The 22827-nt window shown below is 41.4% G+C and overlaps 1 protein-coding gene across 1 annotated transcript; it reads left to right on the plus strand.

The window, feature by feature from the left end:
- Positions 1 to 1122: 1122 nt before the first annotated feature.
- On the plus strand, positions 1123 to 22581 carry TMEM244 (transmembrane protein 244). Its single transcript, XM_074988775.1, has 6 exons — positions 1123 to 1155; positions 7771 to 7856; positions 8493 to 8566; positions 18802 to 18927; positions 20503 to 20547; positions 22487 to 22581. Exons 1-6 carry the CDS (start codon positions 1123 to 1125, stop codon positions 22579 to 22581), a joined length of 459 nt encoding a protein of 152 aa, XP_074844876.1.
- Positions 22582 to 22827: the final 246 nt, after the last annotated feature.

Below are 22827 nucleotides of genomic sequence, written 5' to 3' on the forward strand. Positions count from 1 at the left end.
GGGATGGGAATAGCGCCCTACTTCGAAGTTGAACGTCGAAGTAGGGCACGTGTAGATGATCCGCATCCCGCAACATCGAAATAGCGGGGTCCACCATGGCGGCCATCAGCTGAGGGGTTGAGAGACGCTCTCTCTCCAGCCCCTGCGGGGCTCTATGGTCACCGTGGGCAGCAGCCCTTAGCCCAGGGCTTCTGGCTGCTGCTGCTGCAGCTGGGGATCCATGCTGCATGCACAGGGTCTGCAACCAGTTGTCAGCTTTGTGGATCTTGTGTTGTTTAGTGCAACTGTCTCTGGGAGGGGCCCTTTAAGGGAGCGGCTTGCTGTTGAGTCCGCCCTGTGACCCTGTCTGCAGCTGTTCCTGGCACCCTTATTTCGATGTGTGCTACTTTGGCGTGTAGACGTTCCCTCGCAGCGCCTATTTCGATGTGGTGCTGCCCAACATCAAAGTTGAACGTCGATGTTGCCAGCCCTGGAAGACATGTAGACGTTATTCATAGAAATAGGCTACGTTGATGTAGGCTTCACGTGTAGACATAGCTAATGAGATTCAAGAAAAAGAGAAAGTCAGTATCACAAGACTAGTATTTTTTCACAAAACATAACATAACCATACCTGGTTAAATGTGAATTACAGCTGATGTAATAATGTTAACTTTGAGAGAACTGCTAACAAAGAACAAAAGAATGTACTTTCCAGATTTAAAGTAAATAGGAGAACAAAATTAATTTTATGGACTGTAAGATTAACTGGAAGTGGGAAACTTTAAAACTGATATTAACTGTAATCAAAGAACATTGCATAAAGAAAATAGAAAATATTATTTGCTGCTTTCTATTTGCAGACTTGATTAAGACATATTACAGACATGTTTTGGCTGACCATCTTTAAAACAGCATGAGCATCTAATGAGCTAGTAAGGATTTTCTGTTTGGTCCACAGCAGCTTATAGTTACCTCACAGATGGCCAGTGTCGTGGTTCAGTTTAATCCAATAACATTGTTTCAATCTGTCTTATACTGCACCTACAGCAGCGTTTTTGAGAGAAAAAATGGCTTCTTTTCACAGCTAACATTGACATAAGGAACATAACTTCATCACTTCCTTTTGCTTATGATGTGCACATGGCTCTTAAGATCAATCTTCCTGAGACCAAGGTAAAAAAGAACTGTACTTGTATTGCCTCTTAGGTCATTTTACAGTAGTTATCGCATTACACAGCTACAGCAGATATTTAAAACAACACAATTGCCTTTATTTTGACGGAATGCTTTCCAGTTTTCAGATTCTGAATAAGCAAATGAAAAGTGCTCTCCCTCCTTTATAGTGATAATAGCGAATACTAAAACTTTCATCATCTGATATAGATACAAAGAGGGTACAGTTTTCTACATATAATTCTTATAAATGCCTAATAAATCTCTAAGCTTGAGCTCTCCAATATACCACCACAGGTTTGTCCATTCGTTCCTTATATTGTATAGCCCTTTGATTCACAATTGTTTGTGCATTTTTACTGTAAAAACTTGACATTTGCCTTTTTTTTATTAATAAATATGTTAGCAACTTTTAAAGACTTATTGGGAGCTTTTTAAGGACAATCCAATTTTCTGTTGACCAAAACTCCTGTTTAGGGAAAATGAAAATATTCAGTAACTGATTTTGATAAGATCAGTTAGATCAAAATAAAATGTCTCCTTTAAAATCCACAAAATGTAAACAACTTGACATTTCAAAATGTTTTGTGAATTTTTATATTTTCAGCAGCTGTTTCCTTCCACGTTTCTTAATTACACTTCAGACAATACACAGGTATCATATCCCAATTATACACATTTAATTATCTTACTTTTTCTTCAGCAGTCAGTTCAAGTCCTTGATTAGTTTTTACTGCTGTTCTCTAAATCTCCAGTTTATCACTGTCTTTCTGATACTGCATGACCTAGAATTATTTATATTGTTCTAGATGTCGTGCACAGAAAGGGATTTACTTCTCTGGCCTCTTCTAAAATATATCATACACAGCCTGCAACCTATTTTTGCCATCCTGTTGAAGTGCAAATTCATATCCAGTTCCCTGAATACCTTCTAGGTATGGTTTGATTTGTTTTTTACACTGCTTCTTTTACTAAAATTCCTGCCCATTGATTATCTGTGGTGGAATATTTTACTATATCAATTTGCATCTTTCCAGTAAATCTCAGTTTATTTTGCTGCCCATGGACCTGATCCAGAAAGGTACAAAGATTTCCCCACTATCACTGGCATCATTTCAGTTCAGCTGATGTTAGGAATCATGCGTGTCTGGCATTTCACAGAAGTGCTAAGCAACTTGCAGGATTAGGCTGCACGCCTGTAACCACTATAGATACCTTTGTGTTGCTTTTGTTCTCACTGTGGCTCATAAACTACTGTAATTGATGTGCTTTATTCCCCACTCAGATCATAAGGATGCTAGATAAGACTAACACTCACCTTAGACTTTCCATACATCAAACTAGAATAATTCTATCATTTGTCATTCTGTAGTACTTTAGCCAAATTTTAATTTTAATCAGTTAAAGGATGGGCCAATGTTATAATTAATGAGAGTGTTTAATAACTTCACTATTCTGCATCAACTTTTTCCCCTAAGTACTGAAGCCATGATTATCTATGTCCATTGTACAAGCAATTACCATGGAAATTTAGAGATTTGAATACAGAAGACGTATGTGTTCACTGAGCTCCCATTTTACAAGGTCATACAGGAAATACATTTTGGGTGGATATGAAAATTTAGTCATTTAAGAAGTGGGTTTTACCCATGAAAATAACACAGGGACAATGAAAAGCTTGAAGAAAAAGTAGATAGTAAAGATTTGGAAAAAGAAGAGTTGCTGAGGGAAGAGTTTTGGGGTTCCCAGTTCACTATATAAGTCTGTGTACACTCTGTGTTCTCAACGGACCCTCTACCCTCTCTTCCCTGTGAGAAGGGATCTAAAGTTAGAAAAAAGAGGTTAGAAAAGGCCAGGAAAAAAGATTTTTGCCTTTCTTCTTCACTACGCAGAAATTACCAACCTGGGGGATGGGACTCGCCAAATTTCACTGCCACTGTGGGCCAGTTTGATATTTGGGAGGTTGAGTAGTCAGTTGACATGGCCCCAAAACATTTTTTTTTGGCTTTGGGGTGTGGGGTCCATTGCTCAAGGGCCACTTGAACTGTTACCCCTGGGCAGCTGCAAGCCCCCGCTGCAATTTGTAGCTGCTGATGGAGACATCCCTCCAGTGGCAGAAAGGCACTGAAAATCTTAGCCACCTGGGGAAACCCCCCACAACAGCCTTGCTGCCATGTAGTGCATCAGGGCAGCAGCTGGTGCCAGGAAGCCAGAAAAAAATACCAGGTGTAGAGACAGAACCATGAACTCCTTTAAGGGGCTATTTTTAATGTGTAGGTGTAATTCAAAGTGCCCACGCTATTTTAAAGTGCCTTTGTTGCCCAAAGTTTTGGCCAGCTACACAGCATGCCGGCACTTTGAAGTTTGACACTTTGAAGTTGCCAGAGGGAGAATTAGCCTAACGAATTGGTGTATATTCATCACAGTACTTCATTAGGATTCTCCGATCAGCCTGATTACCATGCCCCCTTTGAAGTATGGGGCAAGTGTGGACATAGCCTTAGTGACTTTAAAAAATATCACCAGCACTCAGACCACGCATAGGCGACAAATGATCACATTTCTTCACTTCACCTTGGAAAGGTTGCTGACCCCTGGCTTAAGAGGTACTGTTAAGGCACAAACTTCGATAATTTTTCATGAGTCAGATAATTAGGATGCTGAAACCAAAAAAGCCCCTGATGAGTCAGCTAAAGATAGTAATAGAGAGGATGTTACAGAAGTTTACTGTCAAAAAAATAAAGCAAGAAAATACCATTTCCATTGTAAGAGAAGAGTAACTTTGTCTAGTAAGCAATTGAACAGTCTCTGAAGAGACAGAGAAATGAAGGTTCAGAGCATAGTGTTGGATGTTTTATGTCCAGGATTTATTAAGGAAAAAAACTGATATTGTATTCTCCTAAATCTTGCTTAGCCTAACTCATCCTATTCCTGTACATAAGCACATTAAATTCAATTAATCTACATAAACTTTTATCAGAATTGACACTGTGACCAATTTACTTCTGCAGAAAGTTCATAGCTTTCTTATTATATGAAATAAATAACATATCTCATCCAGTGTATGGAGAATAAAAGCACTAGATGAAATAAATATATTATATATTATTGATATGTTCTTTACCTATATACCTGTTAAGAGCAAATATTATATAGAGTACTTTCTATGGGAAAAATCCTCTACGCCTATGTAATTGCAGTGTTAAGAAAGGAAGAGTCACCTGTTTTTTGGTTGTTACGAATGTGTGGGAATCTAGAAGGAGTTCAAATGCTCCAGGACAACTTAAATGAAAGGAACTTGCATTCCCTTTCATCTCCTCACATATAATAAATAAAAAGGGAAACTATATTCCCCCCACATCCCTTCATTTCAAGCCTTGTACAGCATGCCATTAGTTTCTAGGCACTAGAACCATACAAGACACAGATGAAGATGTAATCCCTGTGCCAGAAGCTAACCATCTATTTAAAAGCCAGGAATAAATGAGGTTAAAACTCACCAGCAGACCTAGCTGACAGAAATAACTTGCACCAGTATGGTGGTGTTTTAAATTGGGATCATGAATGCACAATATTCATGGCATAATGCCAACAGGGATTAACATTTGTGGGCCTCATAAAATTAGTTTTCAGAAACTAAATAGCTACTCAGCTTGTAACACATTAACCAGCTGTTACCAAATATTTAATTCTGAGTTAAAAGTTAAATTTAAAAGAAATTCAAACATACTAAGGTACTGAAATGCACATTTAAAGCACCCAAACAACCCTAATTCTTCCCTCTAGAGATAGTATGCAATAACCCACCATGAAATTAGAAGTAGTCTATAGTAGTGTTTTCAGTCACAGATTAAACTGAATTTTAGAGACAGACTTTCCTGGCGTGTGTGTATTTTAACTGTTTGTGTGGTATCCTCTAAGGGGTCAAAAATTTCCCCTCAAAATTCCCAACCCCCAACCCCAGTAGAAAATTGGGTTTCTGACAAAATGGAAATTTTCATGGGAAGTGTCTGCTTTCCTCAAAAGTTTTTGAGTTTTGTCAGCAAACCTGCAAACCAAATAAATGTCAGGTTTGACAAAACATTGACATTTTTGGTGATGGAAAAAAAAAACATTTCTGACCAAATACCAAATATCAAATACCAAACTTGTGATTGTGGTTTTAAAAGCCAGTCACCACCACCAACAAAACTTTCAGTGACAGATTTACCAGAATACTCCATCTGCTTTATGCCACTCTGGATAAGCACAAAGCTGCCAAACTAAGGGGCTAATTTTCTCAAGCTCATGATCTCATTTTTCTGCGCACATGCCATCCCCATCTTCTGTTTCCTGTCCTGCAAATCTCCGTCACCCAACTATGCCCAAGTTTCCTTTGCCAGCCCTCTCTGTTGAATATATGTAGTTCTTGCTGAAAAAAGTATGTTCTGATACAAAGAATTCCACAAAGTACTACCCTCTTTAAAGCTTGCTGCCATCTCTGTTGCTTTCCATGGGAGTTGGGTTAAAGCCTAACAAAACAAAAGTGGACATCACTTCCTATTTTTCCCAGTAGGACTTAAGTCATTCTGCCCTCAGGCTAGATGACAGCTCCTAGTAACAAAGGGATTGTCTATACTTACCAGAAAATTGATGCACTGGCAGGCAATTTTTTGGAGTTTTATTTTGCATGTCTGGTGAAGATGTGGCAAAATCAACCGCTCTGGGCTTGGCCGTTGACCTCTGTACTCCACACCATCGCATGGAGTAAGGGACTTGGATGTGAGACGAGAGAGGCTTGGTCTTCACAAGGGAAGTTGATTCCGAAGTGTTGATTCTAGCTACCCAAATGCCATAGCTAGAATTGCGTATCTGAAATCGACTTATTTCCCTAGCGTAGACTTACCCAAAGGAACTATGTTGAGGGCCTGATTTTCCATTGCCTAGCACCTTGTGCAATCATTTACCCAAATGCAAAGTGGGTGTAAAATGCTTCCAGAATATTTGTAGTTCACAGTCTCTTTGCACTGGTGTAAGTGGTTACCAAGGTGAAAAATAGTGCAGGATTAGGCCCAGAGCATAAAACCTGTGTCTTGCCTACTAATTACTGGACTTTACCAAGCTGCGAATGCTTACAGCTCTATATAAATTACTAATAGCAAATACCTAAAAACACCGAGAGCGCTAATCTCCCTTTTGTTTTTGTATGGATCTTTGACTGCAAGGGAAGAAAAACCTATGTACAGCGAACAAACAAATATTTACCCACCATCCTAGCTCCAGGGTAATAGGTGGGAGTCAGTCGCCTTCTCTTGCCTTCACTGTCTGTGGCTCGCCCTCTGCAGGTATCTGTTTCACTCATTGCACAATCCAGGAGCTGTAAGCAAAAGCTGGAAAGAGTCAGCCAACCACCTAACCATGTGGAAGAATTAAACACGTGCACATCTATTTAGTCTCCAGAGATAGGGTGGGGGATGAAGCACATGAGGAAAAGAAAAGGGTTAGATGCCATAGGAAGAGAAAGGTGCTCTGTGTGAAAGAAAGAAAGAAAGAAAAAGAAAATTGCAAAAAGTGCAGAGGCCAAGACAGAACGTGCTGGGAAGGAGTTGAGGATATGGGAGACGAAAAATGGGAGAGTTAGGGGGAAGAAGAATAGTAAATTGGGAAGGAATGTGGGGATAAATTAAAGGGGTAACTAAGAGTACTTCTTTGAAACAAAAGGAGAGAAAGTGAGATAAAACACTGGTCAGAAGGAGCAAACATTAGACAGTATAGAAGTGGAGGGAGAGGACATATGTTTTCTGACTGCATTGCTCAAGAATGATCCCTCCCTGCAGATCTGTGCTGTAAACATCCGGGGCTACCCTTTTGCTTACTGGCTTTAAGTACGCATTTGAAACTAATGCACACCTCTGGGTTTCATGCATATGAATCTTTGAATAGGTGTTCAGGCCTGTACACAGTGTATATGCGCATGTGAGGTTGCTTTCTAAAACTTGAACATTTTTTTGTTTTTTACAAATATCCTCAGTAAAGCTTTTAATTTTGTTTTGATACACAAATTTTCTCTCAAAATTTTTATTTAAACAGCAGTCAATGTTCTTGTTGGTGAAACTAAACAGTAGCATCACATGGAGTTCTAGACACAACAACAGAATAAAAAGTTTATGTTTTTTCTCTACACATATTTGCATACACTTCATACTGGCAATCACAGGGAAGACATTTCCTAGCGTTTAATAACTAGATTTGATTAAGCCCCTGGATATTTTCAGGCTCTTACCTCTTTATGCAGATCATAAACTGCCTGGAAACATGCTCTCTGTTTTGCCATTTTGATTATGTATGCCTCAAGGAGTTAATCTGTGGACACATAGTAAGAAAGAAATGTACACTACCCATGTCTTTTAAAAATATAAAAACAGGGCTGATTTATTTAAAAAATACATTTTAGCAACACTGTGTCACTTACTCCAGAACTGTTTATAAGATGAGCTCAAAACCTGACCCAAATACTTCTTTCCTCTTAAATATTAATAAATAAATGAAGAAATAGAAATCTAGCATCACTTCATGGCACTGCACCCAACAAATGCAGTTAAGGAGGTAGGCTTAATTTCATTTTTTTCTTTATAGATTGTGCTGCTGAACCTGTTGATATGTGTAGTAGTTTTCTACACTGTGTACTATGTAGTCCTAAGCATTTGTTTCACAGCATTCAGGTAAGAATTTTTAGCATTTATAATTCATATGACTGAACATAAATTGGGCATTTATGATTTATAAGCTGGTGGAGCAGAGGAGGGGAAGAAGTCTAGAATATGATGTCAGTTATTCTGTAGGCAAGGTTTTCAGCATCAGATATGCTAAAGTGCCTGAACTTTCATTTAGATGAACAAATTAGGACTTGGACAAGGACTAATTTTTAGTTGCCAGTTTGACTCACACATGTACATACGTACATTAAACAAAAAACCTGAAAACCCAGAGAAAGGTGACAGATTTTTCAAAAAAGGTTTTGTTTTTTGTTTTTGGTGGCTGCCAGAAAGACAAGCTGCATTGCTTCCAACAGTCATTAAGAATGTTTGTGGTGTCAAATTGATATTAAATCAGAGTGAAGATGCAGCATATGAAGGCAAGTCCATGAGACACAGTGGCATAAACCACAGACATCTGTGAAGTCTCCATCCCAGAATACTCAATTTGGAATCTTGTTTCAAAGAGCTCATAGAGTAAACTACATTACATAATGTAACTAGTGACAGCAGTGCATTAACTGTGACAGTATACACATTAACAATGACAGTGTGTGCAAAACTGCAAGTGATTAACTTTTTTTTTCTTTTAAATCTCCACAGGTTGGAAATGTTTGATGGTTTGGCACCTTTTGATTTTAAGACAATTCCCTCATGGACTAACCCAAATTATTTAGGTATCTTGAGTTAGTTTCTCAGCTTATGAAAATCTAAGAAAATGGACTGTGGGCATAAACACAACTTCCCCCACGTGCATATGCATGAATCATTTTAAGACAATCTAATAATGCCGCTCCACCTAGTTTCAATGTTTTAACGATGTTTTAATTTTATAGAATTTTAAGTGTTTGTTCCTCTCCCCATAACAGTTCAACAGCATATCATTATATAAAATAAGGTATTTCTTGTCCCCTCAGTTATCAGTAGCCTTTCCCATGCTCTCTCCTTCCAAATTTGCATCTCTTAATTGAAACTAAATGTTCTACCATGAAGAAGACATAGTCATTATAAAACAATTAACTATTTTGTGTAAGGTTACTGAATCTAATCTCTACTACAGCAAAGATTTCTAAAATCCACATTCCACCCAGTTTCTGATAGGGCCTTACAAATAATAAACCAAATTCTTAAGTCACATAAACCTCTTGTTGACATCAATGGCAATTTTGCCATTGATGTGAGTGAATACAAAGTAAGATAAAATGTCAGGATTTAATCCATTGGCATTTCACTGTACTAAAATCGAGAATAAAGTATAATTTGAGCTAATAGAAATCATTATGGCTGCGTCTACGCTACAAACTTACTTTGAAGTTAACTTGGAAGTAAGGGGCTACTTTGAAGTAGCATGAAGATTGTCTACAAACACCTTCCTTTACTTCAAAGTTAACTTCAAAGTAAGGGAGGCTAACTTCAAAGTCACTATTCCATTCCCAGGAATGGAGTAGTGGCTTACTTGGAAGTTTAACTTCAAAGTAACGTGTGTACATGCTCTGCATGCCTTACTTCGAAGTAAGGGGTTCGCCAAGGAGGTGGCCCCCTGGAGGATGGAGACAGTCTGCCCAGCCCAGGCAGGTCTGTATGGTCCCTCCCAGCTGCCTTAAAGGAACCAGCTGCTTGGCAACCCCAGGCCGGAAGCTGAGAGTGTGCCACACGCAGGGGCAGCGTGAGCTCCCAGTTGGACTGCCCCTGCTTGATGCAGCACCCAGCCTCTGCAACCCCTGCCCACCACGGCAGCACAGCAGGAACCCCTGGCCCCCAGACGAGGAGTCCGAGGGCCCACAGCGCCTGGGCAAGGGCTGTGCCAGGAGGGGACCCTCATGGACTGAGGACGAGCTGAAGGACCTCTTGTGGGGAAGAGGAGGTCTTTGGTAAACTGATGCCTGGCAGTGGAACACAGAGGCCTTTGACCGTCTGGCCAGCAGCCTTGCCACCTGAGGCCACCCTGACTGCAACAGCAGCAGCGTGTGGATCAAAGTTAAAGAACTCAGCCAGACCTACATGAAGGCTCATGATGCTGCCAGCCAGTTGGGGACATGGTCTGCCCACTGCCCCCACTATCAGGAGCTGCACAGGCTCCTAGGGCCAATGAAGGTGACCACCCCAGAGCATCTGGTGGATACCACCGGTCCCCCCACTGCAGACAACGAGGACGAGGCGGCCCCTCCAGCACCACGACCCATGGTACCCCCACCCCAGCCCTACCTCCCTGTGGTCCTGGCTCCATTGCAGCCCCTCGGGGGGCCCCGGACCCAGGGCGGTAGGGGCAGCCGTGGAAACATGGCTCCCCGCTCCCAAGCCTCTGGGTGACTGAGCCTTCCCCTACCTAGCCCCCCGCACCCAGTTCAGTCCCCCCACCTAGCCTCCCACCTCTCTCTTGTGAACCATCCCCCCTGTGCACTGTAAATAGTTTCACACATTGTTCTGTTCTGTTTTGCTGAAAATGTTTATTCCCCCAGTAGTAAAGTTCAGTGTTCCCACCCTAATCCTGTGTCCCTGGTGCTTGGTAGGACAGTTGTGAGGGGGAGAGCGTGAGGGATGGGGAAGTTGTGGGGGCATGGAGCAGAGTGTGTCTGGGAGTGTCAGGACAGACCCTGAGTGAAGGCATCCCAGACCCTGACCCCATCCCTCTGTGCCTCGCCGCACGGGGCAGCAGGCGGCTGTTCATAGCTGGCCCCCAGGTCCGCAGCCCAGCCCTGGATAAAAGGCTCCTGCCAGCCCTCCACAAGGCGGTGGAGTGCACAGCAGGCTGTGATGACTGTGGGGACATTTGGGAGGCTGACATCCAGCCTGATGAGGAGGATGTGAAATCTACCCGTCAGCCTCCCAAATGCCCACTCAACTGTGCCCCTGGAATGGTTGTGGCGACCCTTAAAGGTGTCCTGGGCCAATGTGGTGCATCAGGCACAGGGCCACATGAGCCACGGGTGCAGTGGGTATGCAGCGTCGGCCACGATGCAGGGGGGCATCATGATGTCCCCAGGCGGGAGCTCCCTCAAGGGTACATATGTGCCGTGCTGCATCTGACATCCCAGCCACAAATTCTGGAACACCCGGGCATCATGGCCCTGCCCAGCCACCCCACGAACACGTCCAGGGAATGGCCCCTCGCATCCACCAGTACCTGGAATACCATCAAGTGGTACCCCTTCCTGAAAATGTAGGCGCCCCTGCTGTGCTCCAGAGCTTGGATCACCATGTGCGTCCCATCCAGAGTGCCGAAACAACTGGGGAAGTCTAGGTCCGTGAACCTGTTGAAAGTGGTGTCTAGGTCCCCCAGGGTCACGACACGTCACAGGAGCACCCTGATGATGGCTCGGACGACCTGTCGGAAGGAAGGAAGATACGTCCATGAATACCTGACCAGGAGGCCTCCCCTGCCCCTTGCTCAGTAGTCCCCTTCCCAGGGTGGGTCCGTGGTGGGGGCCAGACTTACCTCAGTCATCACTGACTCCAAATTGGTGGCCGATGGATTGGAGGCTGTTGAGGGTGGCCAGCCTCTACAGGGTGATGGCCACCTTCTTCTGCACCGGGAGCACTGGCTGCATCTGGGTGTCCCGGTGCTGGAGGACTGAAATGAGCCAGTGGCAGAGGTCTTCAAATGTCTGGCAGGTCATCTAAAAATTCCTCAGCCATTGCTCATTGTCCCAGTCTTCCAGCACCAACTGGTCCCAACACTCGGTGCTGGTGGCGAAGACTCACTGGCACCAGAAGGGGGTGGGGGGGTCTAGGGGAGGGGCAGCAGTGCCGTGGCCAGGTCCAGCAGGCGGGGTCCCATGTGAAAGACCCGGCTGCGCCACTGAAAGAGCAGGGCGACCAGCATGGCCAGCAGGCTGGCTAGGGTGGAGAGGACCTCGCCCTCGGGGAGGGTGGGAGGGGGCATGCTCTGCTGCTGTCTGCATGACAGAGTAGGGGCATGCAGAGGAGGGGTCTTGGGAGAAGCCCTTTAAGGGGTATGCTGGCTGCAAGCCCAGAAGAGCTTGTAGGCCATGTGACCCTATGCCTGTATCGTTTCCTGGCCCCTTACTTTGAACTAGGGGCTGATTGTGTGTAGATGTTTAACTTCGAAGTAGGGGGAAGCCTGCTTCAAAGTAAGGGAGGGTGCATTTTGTGTGTAGACACTCTACTTCAAAGTATAACTTTGAAGTAAGTAACTTTGAAGTTATTTTGTAGTGTAGATGCAGCCTATATGTATTTGACCAAGATCTTAAAAAATCTGACACTTTCCAAAGCCATTACTGTCTCTCTGTAGGGGAAAAAAAGAAGCATTTACATAAATTAAGCTTCAGCAGGTTTGGAATCTGTGTTGCAAAGGAAAACCATGTCAGCTGGAATAAGAACTGTTCAATGTAAATTATTGAGACCTTAATCTTAACCTCTTTCAGGAATAGAAAGTGCAGTGATGGTTGTTCAGTGCCATTACTGATTTGATTTTAGATGTAAAAAAGAGCATTTAAATTAGATTAGCAGAAGAATGGGTTACTAGAAAAATATAGATCATACACACTTTGAATTAGTTTGCATTTGCACAGTGCCAACATAAATACTGAATCTCAACATGATTGATGTGATTTATATTTAAATTATAATATTATAATTTATTACATGACTTCATGTGCAGGGTGTTAATATATATTGAAGACATATTATATGCAATATAGTAGACTTGCCTGGATCCATTTTGAGTACTTAAGGGTATCCCATCACCTAGAAAAAATTCTTTGCTGTCACATGTTAAACATTTATGTGGTGGTCATCACAAGGGTGAATGTGGCTGCTGGAAATGGTACAATTTTTCTATATCACATAATGTCTAATATGACTGCTATTGGCATCCAATCTGAAAAATCAACACAATCACAAAAAGGCCATAATTCAAAGATGTTGTCCAAATTTATCACTAAAGTGTCTAAATAGACAATAGAATGATGTACTCAAAAAGGTACTGTTTTGGAAAGTTTAGGAAATATGCATTTTCCCATCCTTTTTTGCTTTTGATTAAGGCATAAGTTTGTAGTCATATGACAATATAAGCTTGTTTATACCAGATCTGTTGTTATTTGTAGAATGGAATGATTTGAAGAAAGTTTTTCTACCTTTTATTTTTATGAAGTTATGCAGATAATAATGTCCCTACCCCCTAATAATAAATACATATTTTGGTGCTATTTGCTCAGGCAGAGACATAAGCAGAAAAACATACATAGTAAAATTGTAATTATCACTGAATGCAATGACAATACAAGCCAACTATTTATGTAACAGTAATGACTCTTAGTAGAAGGGCAGTAAAATATGTTATATGTCTGTATTGTGTGAATAACAAAAGTATAACTGGGTACTGAATATGTAATACAGCAATGCTTCAAGTTACATTTGCCCACAAAAAAGTAATAGCGCTTTGCAGATTGTTGAAACATTTCAGCTTCTCAAATTCTAGCATTTCTAGCATTTATAATTGATATGATTGAACATAAATTGGGCATTTATGATTTACAAGCTGTTGAAACAGAGGAGGGGGAAAAGTCTAGAATATGATGGCAGTTATTATGTAGGCAAAGTTTTCAGTGTCAGATATGCTAAAGTGCCTGAACTTTCATTTACACAAACAAATTAGGACTTGGACAAAGACTAATTTTTAGTTGCCAGTTGGACTCACACATGTACACACACACATTAACCAAAAATCTGAAAATGTGGGGAAAGGTAACAGATTTTTCAAAAAAGTTTTTTTTTTTGTTTTGTTTTTTGTTTTGTTTTTTTGTTTTGCTGGCTGACAGAAAAACAAGCTTCTCAGATTTCAACGTCTCAGATTCAGGACCAGATGTGTTCAATACTCTGTTGCCACATATGTTCCTGTCACAATTGTATAAATTTAATTAGTTTAAGGCCTGGTCTACAGTAGGGATCAAAGTCGATCCCAGGTACGCAATTTTAGCCACTCCATTAGTGTAGCTAGAATTGAGACATCAGGATTGACTTCGCACCCTGGTGTAGATCAGGGCTCTTCATCCTAGCACCAGCATCCCTTACTCCAGATGGCAGTGTGGAGTATTAGGGCTGATGCCCAAGCCCAGAGAGATCAATTTTGCCACGTCTTACATGGCAGAATCAACTCTGGCAGATCAACTGCAGCACGTTGAACAGGCAGTAAGTATAGACATACCCTAAATCCTCCTTGTGGCATTTGCATCTCCGTGTGGCACAGGTACTGTCACAGCCATGCTCCACAAAGGTGAGCACGGCTCCTGGAGCAGGTGGCAGCATGGCTATATGAGGAACAAGATACCCAGTGCTACCTATTGCAGATAAGGGACACTTGAAGGCACTGACCTATTTGCATGACTACATACATGATGGATAACGTGTGCATTTCAGGTGATGTCTGAAGGATCCCATTGTTGACAGTAGTTTCTCATGTGTTTTGTTCTTCACAGTGAACAATTTACAGTTGCTGTTATCCAGCCATACTTGGTTCTTACTACAGTACAATAAAGACATCAGTGAAGCACAGGCTGCCTCTGTCTCTTCTTCTGGCTGAGATGCACTGTGAGCTCTGCACTCTGTACTCACCTGCTGTCTTCATCCATCTCTTTTTTTCCCATGACGCTAAAAGTTTAAGTAGAGTCACCTTCTGTGACAGCATGAACATCTGGCAGCACTACCAAAATCTCTTCTCAGTTCTGTAGCTGTTCTCTGAACGAAAACAAATCTCCTTTTTTGGCCAACAAAAACTTTGAAATAGAATTCATCTCTCCCTGCAATAGATGGGCCTGCAGATGCAACACCAGAGTCCAAGCTCCACATTAATACCATGTTTAATCCAAGTATTTGCTTTGCATTAGCAACACACAGGAACACAGTTGAATAATGTGGAGAACTTGCTTGATGGCCATTTTGTGCTGTAGACCGCATATACCGCTGAAAGGTCTGCTGAAAGTATGCTGTTGCTTATCTATCAAGCGGGGCTTTGCTCCTTCTACCCTCAGAGCCTGATTTCTCCTCAGAGGCACTAGAACATTTTTTGCAATGGGGGTGCTGAAAACCACTGGTCCTCAAATGTTTTATCTTATGCCCCTTCGTATTCTAGTCTGTGCCCCCTCTTCCTATAGCTGGACCCAAGATCAAACTGTAATTCTGGGCAGGGAGGAGGGACACAAACAGGGATACGGGTGCTGGGGCTGGAACCACAGATTGGGTTGGGAACAGAGCCCAGGGTGTGGGACCTGAAGCAACGATCCCAGGTGTGGGGCCAGAAGCAGACCTCTGCACCCAGGACCGATGGCAGTTGGAACTGTACAGGCAGAGCCAGGAGAGGAACTCCGGGTGTGGGGCCATGAGCTGTGACCCTCCACAAAACCTGGGAGTACTGCAAACTGCTCCCCACACCCACCGGTATAACTAGCTCCCATGCCTATGTTTCTGCTACATTTACAGACCACCATCTAACATATCCATATGACTACACTGAAACAAGCTACATACAAGCTCATAGTATCATGTGATAACAGGCAGAAGGTATGGGAAAATGCATACAATATATCATCTGGGGCTAAATATGTTTCCAAAACAGTACTGTATTAAAGACACAGTTGCATTATCAATTAAATTTAGAAGCTTTCTGCCAATTTTGGGGGGGAAAAAGTCTGTTTCTCTGAGCTATGGCTCTTTTTCCAATTTTCTGGTTTTTTCGCCCAGGTTATGACCATGTTTAAATGTTATGTAATATAGAAAAATTGCTCTGCTGACAAAGATATAAAGTAAACTCTTTCATATCCAGCAGCTGTGGCACCAGGAGGTTGCCAGATATTCAAATATTCTGGATAATAGAGAGGTATACCTATCAATGCATCACACTAAAGAAAAACAAGGTGAGATATTAATTAAGTAACAAACAAAAACATATGCAGAGTACTTTATTTACCAAGAACAATAGTATTGTGCACTGTAAACTTATACTGTATTTGCTGTATTTATTTTTATTTACTTTCAGGACTCTGTGCTTACGGAAAACGCAACTAAAATTTACTTATGTTTAAAATGCTGGTTATCTGAGAGTTCTGGATGATAGAATGCCAGATATGAAAGTGTTTACTCTATATGCCTAACATGTGGTAGTGGAGTATTTCTAGTTAGTTGGTTTCCTAACTTTCCTAATAATATCCCTTTCAAAATCTGGCTAAGAGAGGAACGGGTTAGTGCAGTAATCTCTTTTCTCTTTGGAAAACGTTTAACTGTTAGCCAAACAGTGTGAAATAAACAGACTAAAACAGCAGCTGATGAAGGTTTGTTAACCCAGAGATAGATAAGATTCAAGTGTAGGACAGAGGTCACAAAAGAGGGTGATCTTGCTCTTCTTATGGCAGGCCTCATTTGTGCATGTTACAAAATTGAGTTGTGACCAAAGAGAAGCCCAAAGCTGATAACTGAGGTTACACAGAAGGAGTAAGGTCTTGGTTTTGGCACAGTTTTATTGGGAAGCTTATGCAGTACCTCCCTATACTATGGTTGTCTCAAAGTAGTTCCCCATTTTCATGAGCACTAAAATGACCAGTAAAATTTAAAGGGACTCAATCAACTTGAAATCTAGTCAATTAAAGAAAAAAGTAAAATGTAGCTTCAGGTATTCCATTTGCACAACTGTTTTTGCCATTTTTGGGGTGTGTGGTTTTACCATTACCTTTTCCTGATTTTTAATTTTTTCTAACACATTGCTATGTGAAAGACCTGCAGAAACAACAGCAGAAACTGTTAAATAACTGACTACATAAGGAAAGAATGAAACTGACAATACACAAAGGCATAAATTAAAGTGAAGAAATGCAGAAAAATATTTTTCTCTATTCTCTTTTTGTCATAGTAACCTTAACTAATACTTGCTGTAATGGTAGGATAAATATTCGAAGGTGGAAGTATGATGTTTTTAGGAGATTATGTCCTTTTAGAAAGAAAAAAATAAGGTATTACATTTTGAAAATTCTGTGACAGCTACAAAAGTTGTGCAAACACTCATGCACGTGAGTAGTCCAATTGACTTCTGTGGGAATACCCACATGCTTAATGTTAATCACATGCATTAGGATATTCAGGATCAAAGCTTTAGTTTACTTTAAGATTAAATATGGGCTCTTTAAAAAAATACATTTAATTTTCCTAATAATTTTTGCTCTGGCAGGATTATGTTTATAAAATTTGTATTAGTGACTTCTTAAAAAGACAACTTTTTTCCCCCCTTTTTCACCCCTTTAATTTTGTGGACAGGTAGGACAGCAAAGGATATGTCTGTCTGTTCAGTTCCTATTTGGTGAGGTCTGGGACATAAGGGCTACGTCTACACGTGCACCCAACTTCGAAATAGCTTATTTCGATGTTGCGACATCGAAATAGGCTATTTCGATGAATAACGTCTACACGTCCTCCAGGGCCGGCAACGTCGATGTTCAACTTCGACGTTGCTCAGCCCAACATCGAAATAGGCGCAGCGAGGGAACGTCTACACGCCAAAGTAGCACACATCGAAATAAGGGAGCCAGGCACAGCTGCAGACAGGGTCACGGGGCGGACTCAACAGCAAGTCGCTCCCTTAAAGGGCCCCTCCCAGACACACTTTCATTAAACAGTGCAAGATACACAGAGCCAACAACTAGTTGCAGACCCTGTATATGCAGCACGGACCCCCAGCTGCAGCAGCAGCAGCCAGAAGCCCTGGGCTAAGGGCTGCTGCCCACGGTGACCACAGAGCCCCGCAAGGGCTGGAGAGAGAGTATCTCTCAACCCCCCAGCTGATGGCCGCCATGGAGGACCCCGCTATTTCGATGTTGCGGGACGCGGATCGTCTACACGTCCCTACTTCGATGTTGAACGTCGAAGTAGGGCGCTATTCCCATCCCCTCATGGGGTTAGCGACTTCGACGTCTCGCCGCCTAACGTCGATTTCAACTTCGAAATAGCGCCCAACACGTGTAGACGTGACGGGCGCTATTTCGAAGTTACTGCCGCTACTTCGAAGTAGCGTGCACGTGTAGACGCAGCTAAGTATGTTCATCTGTGACAAACACTATTGCATTCGAAGTTGCTTAAGAAATACCCAAACCCAACATCACCAGCTTACAATATAGACCAGGGGTCAGCAGCCTTTCTGAGGTGGAGTGCTGAAATTTAACTTATTGACCTCTATGTACGGTCTAAGTGTTTGTGATACTTTTTAAAGTCACTAATAGCCCTACATACAACAGCTGCATTAATAAGCAAATTAAGATGCAGAGCTTTACCCTTGAAGTGATGGTTGGTAGCATTAGCTAGTCTTTTCTTAATTTGAGCAAGCTCCTAGCTGCCTGAGGGAGAAAGGGCAGGTCTGAGCTCCTGCTTCATGAGCTGCTAAAAATCAGCTCTCGTGCCACTCTTGGCACCAGTGCCAGTGGTTGCTTACCCCGATATAGATGCCCTGTGCCATTTTATTAGGAAAACAAAGGCACGTTCAAGTTATAAAATCAAATTATAAATTGAAACCAGTGGACTATACTTTTTGTTATTGTGTAACCAAGTCAAGGCCAGAATATTCCCTCTACCTGCCCTACTTCGCCCCCCAAAAGAAACTTTGTAACAGGTACTTTTGATCAGTAATGAAATAAAGAGCCACTGCTGCACATTTAAACTGGGAACTTATTCTCCCTTTCAGCGCACTGTGTGGGGAAGAACTCAAAAACCCCACACCTAACGTGACCCTGTTTTTATCCCTTCTCATTATAGCTTCTACAGCAGTAGTTAAACTGACCTAATTTTTTAGGGTAGACCAGGGCACAGGTTAGCCTCAGAAACCAGAACTGCCTGTTGCCTTTAGTTACAAGTTGCAAGGATGAGAACGACCCTTCCAAAACTCTGTGTAGAGTAAGTAACCTGTTTTCCTTTCTAGTTCTTCTGATATCATTGGAGATAACCTACTTTATTTGTGGACTGCTGTTTGTCCTGATTGTGGAAGAATGGGTTTGGGATTATGCTATAACAATTACTGCTATTCATATTATCGTAACTTCATCAGGTAAGTGAGCATGTTATTAAACATATGCATGTTACCATACATTAAGTAGAGCTGGTCAAACACTACTGATCTAATTTTTACAGGACTAATTTTGCCTTTTTTTCCCCCCTCACGTACCCCCTCAAGTTTTCATTTTTCTTGCATTCAAGCACCTGTTACCACTTACAGATGAGTTATGGCCATTTAAAAATCTTACTGCACTTTTGTTGCAACATCTTCCAAACATTAAATTGTCTTACTGTATTGTGAGGAGGCTTTTTTGGGAACAGAGCAGCCATGGAAAGAAGCCAGCCAATTGCAGCCTGGAGAGTGTGCACTGCTGTAATAACAACAAAATAGTACTGTCCTCAGTGCCCTGCCCCCTTAAGGCTCAAATATAAATCCCTCAGGCATAGTTCAATGTAGAACTGAAACCTGCCTCGGCCAAGACCATAACAACAGGTCTAAGTTGTGGCTCATTTCAGCTAAATCCCAGCAAGGAAAACAGGCTACACTCTGCTCCAGCATCCTCACTTGTCACTCACTCTCTTTCCTCTCAGATAAAAAGTCCTTTCTGCAAATGAGGTTCATCAGCAGTACTTGTGGGAACACCTGCTGATCTACTCTTGCTGGTTAGCACAGCGCAGGGTTGGTTGATGGGGAGAGATTTTTAACTCCATCCATGCAAGAGCCAATGTGGGGTCTCTTCAGCCCACTGCAAAGCTTTTATAGGAATTTGCCTACTTATTCTATTATTCCTATTACGTTTATCCTAGAAATTAGAAATAGGAAAGAAATACCTCCTTGCAGGACCAGGGTATAATATTTCCTTTATTGGATTTCATCCCATCTCTCCAGTTTATATCCCTATTAATCCTGCAAAATAATTGTTTCCTTCCCTAGAAAAAAAAAATCTTTTAAAGAAATTTTACAAAAACAAATCTACCATAACTGGATTAACCAATGATGATGGCTTTTGTGGTTCTCTTATGCTTTTTATTCAAATCCTCTTTAAGAAAACAAAACAAAATAATTCATGATTATTATTAATTTTTTCTGCAGAAATATAGGTACCAAAGAAACTGCTACTGCAAAAGTACAGGTTTTGGGTGATTTTTAGACGCTCAGAATTTTGTGACTGCTGGTGAGGCCTAATTCTGAGATTTAAGCACCCAGTGTCAGTTAAGCACCTAAATCCTTTTGTGAATCATGCTGTAGGTGTTGAAACATCTGCGTCCCTTTTGTGAATCTAGTGGAAGTTACTTTCTGGCTTCATGAGATCAATACCCAGGGAAGCAATAGGATATCATGCAAACATGTAACAAAAAAGAGACAGTCTGTGCCTCACGGAATTTAAAGTATAAAACCTTAATCCTGCAAATAATTACACCTGTATATAACTTTCAATGGGATAGCTCAGGGTAGTAAACCTAATCAAGTGGGCAAATGTTTGCAGGATCTGAGCTTACAAATTTCATTAGACCTTCCACATTTATTAACTGTATCTAAATTTCTATATTTATTTTAGAAGACTCAGTTTTTCTTCATGTGAGAAACCCTAAACTAATTTCTGATGCCCTTTTTTTCATTTTACAGTTATGTCTGAACTCCCGCTGATGCTGCATTGGTGGATGGCTTTAGGTACAGGTTAATTATTTAACTTTGAAATAATCACAAACTGTATACATTCATAGCATTTATAAAACAGTGGAAATAGGTGAAATTCTTTGATCAAACTTCTTTTTGGTATAAAATGCAGAGTTAATGACACAAACATTTGGCAAAAAAAAATCCTAACTATCAAAATTAAACACTAGGTTTTTTTTTTTCCTAATGACTTCTCATTTGGAAAGTACTTTCAATTTTAAAAAATGAATAATGCTTAAAAACACTTGAACTTTTTTGATTCACTGAAAATGCTGAAATACCCATTCGTCATCCAGCTCCAGTTATGAGATTTCCCTCTCTAGCAAACATACGGTTTGATATATACTGGGGGGATACCCGCCCTCCTGCTTAGGAAAAGTGTAATTAAGTTATCTGGGCTAAACTGCTACCAAATAGGCCTTCCTGAAGGGTCTGCTCTGCGTGAAGGAGGCAAACTTAAGAAAAAGCTTGTCACAGGTGGGTGTGGTAACTAGGAGGAAAAACCTGCAGGGCCTCTGAAATAGCTGACTCATGCAGTAGCTGGTAGCAGGGGAGTAGGAAACAGCTGACAAACCTCCATCACTTACAAAGACTTACCAGATCAGGACAAGCGGATCACTGTGGGGCAGGGATTGAAGATAAATCTGCTGGGAGGGCAGCTGTGGCAGGCAGCTGTATATAAACCACAGATTTTTTCAGAAAACTCGGAAACAGAAGGCAGGGGAAGGCCAAGATAAGGTATGCAATTCTGGCTATGTTAATTACACAGCTGGAGTCGATGTACCTTAATTTAGGGTTCTGTGCTGTCTCCGCTAAGGGACGTCCAAGGGAGACTGTGCTCTGGTTGACTCCCCTTAACTCCTAACAGAGGGGGTTGGTGGGGAAGTACTCCAGTTGATGATGGTGTCCTATAAGTTCAATTTACCGTGTCCCCGCAAAACATACTAAATCAAACTCCAGAAGATTGACCGTGGCAGGGTGCCCTCAATGTGGCCTGATGCGGGAGACCCCTGCAGTGGGGAATTCAGACGAGAGTAAATTTCCGCAGTAGGGAAAGAACTTTGGAAGGAAAAAGAAACCCCGATGCTGCCAGAGTGTGACCCCAGGGAAAGGCTAAGGCTAACAGGTTCACATGAAAAAGGGGAATGTGTGTGCTCACCACCCAACTTAATAGATACTGTTTTTAAAAAGGACTCATTCAAGTAGTTCAGACCTAACATTTGTGAAGCCTTAAAATTTATATTCCAGGATCAAATATCAGTCACACTGGCACAGTCCTGTAGGTCCATAGAACAGTATGAAGTCATCAGTACTGCAAAGACTCCTGATTTATCCTGTGCCCATTGAAGTGAATGGAAAAACGCCCACTGACTTCAGTGTAAAAACAACAAGTCCTGTGGCACCTTATACACTAACAGATATTTTGGAGCATAAACTTTTGTGGGCAAAGGCTAGCTATGTCAGATGCAATGTAGTGGAGATTCCAGAGGCAGGTATCAGTGTATGATTAGAGATACCTGCCTCTTATGTGGGAACTCATTACTTTTGAGATTTAGAAAAAACTGTAGAAGCCTGAAGCTGTTAACCAGTGCCCAGAGCTGTACTGAAATCCTCAGTGAAGAAACAAAATCCTGGGTCAGGAATTGGTTCTGCACAGACCAGCACCAGTGACCACACACAGACAGTTGTGGGATCAGGACACAAAGAGAAGAATAAAGTCTCATTATTAGAAACAAAAGAGAAAATCAATGTTCTTGAAATGAAAAAACAAAGTTACTAATATGAGGAGTTTCACTTTCTTCTTTGTAATACCCAAGATGTAATAAAAACTACCATCTCTTTAAATATTGCTGCTTATAAAATAAGATCAGTTTAAATATTACATATGTTTGTATGTAATATTAATACAGAATATCCTTACATTTCTTTTCAGGATGTGGCTTAATTTTGATGATGTGTGAAGGACAGATTTTGGCATACTACTTGTTCAAAGACAATTTTATTTACCCAGTCTTGGATGATTTTTGAAAAGCCAAAAATATGCCTTTGTACCTGAATCTGTATTATTTCTATAACCTAATTTACATTACTAACAAAGTAAGATACATTGTCAAGACTATAAGTCTGATATTCAGTGTATTGTACCATTTATTTCTTACATCTGGTTACAAATTCTCTGCATTTACTTTTAGCTGTTTGTGAAGCTATTTTCCCCAAAATAGACATTTAAGCACAATTCCCTTTTCCTAAAAATGAACCAATCAAAAAGCGAGA

The sequence above is a fragment of the Carettochelys insculpta genome, chromosome 3 (assembly GCF_033958435.1).
Source record: "Carettochelys insculpta isolate YL-2023 chromosome 3, ASM3395843v1, whole genome shotgun sequence".
NCBI lineage: Eukaryota > Metazoa > Chordata > Testudines > Carettochelyidae > Carettochelys > Carettochelys insculpta.